The sequence below is a fragment of the Silene latifolia genome, chromosome Y, assembly GCF_048544455.1.
Source record: "Silene latifolia isolate original U9 population chromosome Y, ASM4854445v1, whole genome shotgun sequence".
Classification (NCBI taxonomy): domain Eukaryota; kingdom Viridiplantae; phylum Streptophyta; class Magnoliopsida; order Caryophyllales; family Caryophyllaceae; genus Silene; species Silene latifolia.
In genome coordinates, this window is record NC_133538.1 from 275859139 (window position 1) to 275863291 (window position 4153).

At 41.5% G+C, this 4153-nt stretch overlaps 1 protein-coding gene across 1 annotated transcript; it reads left to right on the top strand.

Moving 5' to 3' along the window:
* The first annotated feature begins 1540 nt into the window (after nucleotides 1–1540).
* On the top strand, nucleotides 1541–2941 carry LOC141630729 (uncharacterized). The gene is made up of 2 exons (XM_074443494.1): nucleotides 1541–2119; nucleotides 2255–2941. Exons 1-2 carry the CDS (start codon nucleotides 1541–1543, stop codon nucleotides 2939–2941), a joined length of 1266 nt encoding a protein of 421 aa, XP_074299595.1.
* Nucleotides 2942–4153: the final 1212 nt, after the last annotated feature.

Genomic DNA, 4153 nt, shown 5'->3' on the forward strand with positions numbered 1-4153 from the left:
GTGAAACCCCTGTGTTGGCGTCTTCCTCTGATACTCTGGAGATCCCTTCATCAGCTACTCCGGAGGTTTCTGTCCCAATCATCTCAGAATCAATAGGGCAACAAAAGGTTAAACCCACATGGTCTGAAATCGCTAAACCTAAGAATCCCGTTGGCATGAGTTTATTCATGCATCATGAGAGTAAGCATGCCTCTGAAATTGATGTGGGTCTTGATGACATAGCTGATGAACTGAAGTTTTGGCAATTTACTCTAATGGGTCATTTAATTGGTTCTAAACCTACTCTTACTCAGGTTTCTGACTTTGTCTCTAAGCATTGGGCTTCAATTGCTTCCCGAGTTCAATACTACAAAAAGGATGGTTTAGTTTGATTCACATCCGAAGTGAAATGAATATGGTGTTGCGAAAGGTCCTTGGAAACTTGGATCCTCCTCCTTAATTTTGAAGCAATGGTCTCCCTCCTTCTCCTTTGAGATGGAAAGGGTTTCATGGGTTCTGTCCTGGGTTTTGTTTCATGACCTAGACCCATATCTTTGGTCTAGCTTTGTCTTTGAGTAAAATGGCTAGCAAAATAGGGAAGCCATTGTTTGCAGATGTTCCTACTACTTGTAAAGCTAAGCTTTCTTTTGCTAGGGTTTTGATTGAGGTGGATATCTCTTCCTCTCTACCAGTGGAAATCTCTTTGAACACTCCATTTGGTCCTTCCACCCAAAGGATTGAATATGAATGGCTCCCTTTCTATTGCTCTGAATGTGGGAAGATGGGGCATAAATCCAACTCCTGTAAGAAAACTAGAAAGAAAACTCTTGGAAAACTTTCCTCTTCTCTTTTGTGCTAGGTGGTACCTCGTTTCCCTTAAGAATATTCCTTCTCATTTGAGCCAAGGCCTCCCCTTGGACTCTGGGACTGGTTCTTCTTCTCTGGATTCTGGAATGCACTCTGGAAGCACTCAGAAGGTGAGTATGGACCCTCAAATAGCCTTGAAGAGAGGGAGTTCATCTCCACCTATTTCAGTGACCAACTCTTTCACTCCTATAGCACCTGTGGCTGATTCTCGAGCCTCTTCCTCCTCTTCCTTCTCGAGGAGGATCTTGTTCATATGTCCAGGAACCTACCTCTGTGTTGGTTCCGACATTCGACTTCTTGTTTGCTAGGTGATACCTCGGACTCACGAAGTCGATTCGATTGACTAGTCGGTGCATAGCTCAGAATGCTTGCTGCTAGGCTCCTCCCACCAGACTTCTGCATCTGAATCTCCTTCTCTGAATACTGAAATGCACTCAGAATGCAACAAGAAGGATGAAGTTGTTTCCCCTCAAATAGCCTTGAAGAGAGGAGAACTAACTAAGTCTTCTTCCCTGGATAACAGTTTGGATGTTCCTCATTATAGCTCTGATGCTTTAGGTCTTGAGGAGACTGCCTCAGCAGGCACCCAGATACTCCATCTGGGTTTTACTCCTCCAGACACTGGAGCTTTGCCCTCACACACTTTGTTGGTTGAGAGCATAGAGGATACTCACCCTTTTGATACAGGTGGTCAATGAAAGTATCATCTTGGAATATTAGGGGGTGTAATGACCCTTTAAAGTTACAGGAAATTAAGGATTTTCTTTGGGTTAATAAGTTGGATATTTTGGGTGTTTTGGAAACAAAAATTAAACACAGAAACTATGGTAGGATTATTTCTTCTTACTTTAGTAACTTGGGCTCTTGTTGCAATCTGGACCCCCATTCTAATGGCCGAATCCTGTTGCTTTGGAATCTCTCTACTGTGGTAGTCACTCCTCTTTATGTTCACCCTCAGTTTATTCACTGTGAGGTGTTCCATAATGCAACTTGTCAAGTATTTCATATCACCTTTGTCTATGCTAGTAATGATGCTAGGGAGAGAGATGGTCTTTGGTCTCATCTCATAAATCTTAAGCCCCTGGTGAATAAATGGTTAATTCTGGGAGATTTCAATGTTATTAGGGACATCTCTGAGAAGATTGGTGGCACTCTTCCTGATCTTGCTGATATTATGGATTTTAATTCTTGCCTCTATCAATGTGAGGTGGAGGATCTTACTAGCTCAGGCTGTGCTTTCTCTTGGAATAATAAGCATCTCCCTGAATCAAGGGTTTGGACTAAACTTGATCGAGCTATGGCTAATATTCAAATGGCTTACTCATTTCCCGCTACTTCGCCCATTTCCCTGAACCTGGAGTTTCGATCATTCTCCGGTGGTGGTTACCATTTTTGAGGATCCTTGCAGAAATCAAGGTTTAGTTTTCTTAACAGTTGGCTTGCTCATTCTGACTATGATAATATTGTGCATGAGGCCTGGAATGTTCCAGTTTATGGCTCTTCTACCTATAAACTGTTTGCTAGACTGAAGAATGTTCGGAAGAGTTTAAGATTACTTCATAAAGAGTACTTTACTAGCATCTCTATTAAGGTTCAGGGTTTGAAACAAGATCTAAAAAATTGTCAGCTAGCTATGCAAGCTGATACTTTTTCTTCTGAGCTCATTTCTAAAGAAAAAGAGCTCTTGTCTCTTTACTGCAAATTCAAGCATATTGAGAGGACAATTGTTCAGCAACAAGCTAAGGTTCAAAATCTCATTCATGATGACTGTTCTTCTAAATACTTCTATGCTAAGATTCAGGAAAGAACGCACCAACAAATTATTGGTCAGATCAAGGATAGACATGGTGCTGATAGGGTTGGTCTGGATAGTGTTGCAGAAGGTTTTGTTGATTACTATAAAAGTCTTCTGGGGGCAAGCTCTCCTGTTTCTCCCTTAGATAATGGTTTTATTCAGATGAGCCCTACTGTTCCTAGTGATGCTGCTGATGCTTTGATTCTTCCTATCACTAAAGAAGAAATTAAAGTCGCACTTTTTACTATTGGTTTCGATAAAAGTCCTGGCCCCCGATGGATTTTCCTCCGCTTTCTTTAAGCACAGTGGCCTCTTATTGAGGAGTCTTACTGTAAAGTCTGTCCTCTCCTTCTTTTCAATCTGGTAGAATGAGCAAGCAAGCTAATTCTACCTTGATTGCCCTAATTCCTAAGAAGAAGGTTAGCTCCACAGTCATGGATTTTCGTCCTATTTCTTTGTACTACCTTTTACAAGACCATTTCTAAAATTATATCTACTAGGCTCAGCACTGTGCTCCCTCACTTAATTGGTCCTGAGCAGGCTGCATTTGTTAAAGGAAGGAGCATTCATGAAAATATCATGTTGTCCCAATCTTTAGTTAAAGGTTATGGTCGCAAGTACCTCACACCTAGATGCTTGATTAAGGTGGATATTAGGAAGGCTTTTGATTCTCTTCAGTGGTCTTTTGTTGAAAATATGCTGCTTGCTCTCAAATTTCCTCCTCAGTTTATTAGTTGGATTATGGGATGCCTCACCAGCTCCTGGTTTTCACTTAAGCTCAATGGTTCTGTCCATGGTTTCTTTCAAGGGAAAAGTGGAGTTAGGCAAGGAGACCCTCTCTCCCCTTATATTTTTGTTCTTAGCATGGAGATTCTCTCTAGATACTTGAGATGTCTCAATTCCCTTCCTCAAGTATCTCTTCATCCTAAGTGTTCTAAAATGAAACTCACCCACTTAATCTTTGCTGATGATCTTATGATCTTTATTAGAGGGGATGTGCCTTCTGTGCAGGCTGTTTCTCAAACCCTTGGCCTCTTCTCTAGCTGGTCTGGGCTTCATGCTAATGTGGATAAAACTGAAATTTATTTTGGTGGTGTCTCTCCTAGCATTAAGTCCCAGATTCTTCTTACCTCTGGATTCTCTGAGGGATCTTTCCCTTTTAGGTATCTAGGGTTGCCCCTTAATACAGCTCGTACCACTGTGGATATGTATGGTATCCTTGTCAACAAGATTCAGGCTTCCATTCAACACTGGTCTTCAAAAATGCTTTCTTATGCTGGTAGACTTCAGCTCCTCAATAGTGTTGTCTTTGGCATTGAGAACTTTTGGTGTGCCAGTGTCTTGCTCCCCAAAAGTGTGCTTAAAACTATCAACAAGCTATGCAAGGATTTCTTCTGGAATATCAAAGCCACAGATAGGAAGATGATTGTAAAGAGTTGGTCTAGTGTTTGTGCTCCAGCTAATGAAGGAGGCTTTGGGGTTAAAGAACTCCTCTCCTGGAATAAAGCGCTT

Excerpts from the sequence above, each read along its gene's own strand:
- LOC141630729 (XM_074443494.1), top strand. The coding sequence starts at position 1,541 with ATGAAAGTATCATCTTGGAATATTAGGGGGTGTAATGACCCTTTAAAG. Across the intron at positions 2,120-2,254 it reads AGCATCTCCCTGAATCAAGG|AAATCAAGGTTTAGTTTTCT; the intron begins GTTTGGACTAAA and ends GGATCCTTGCAG.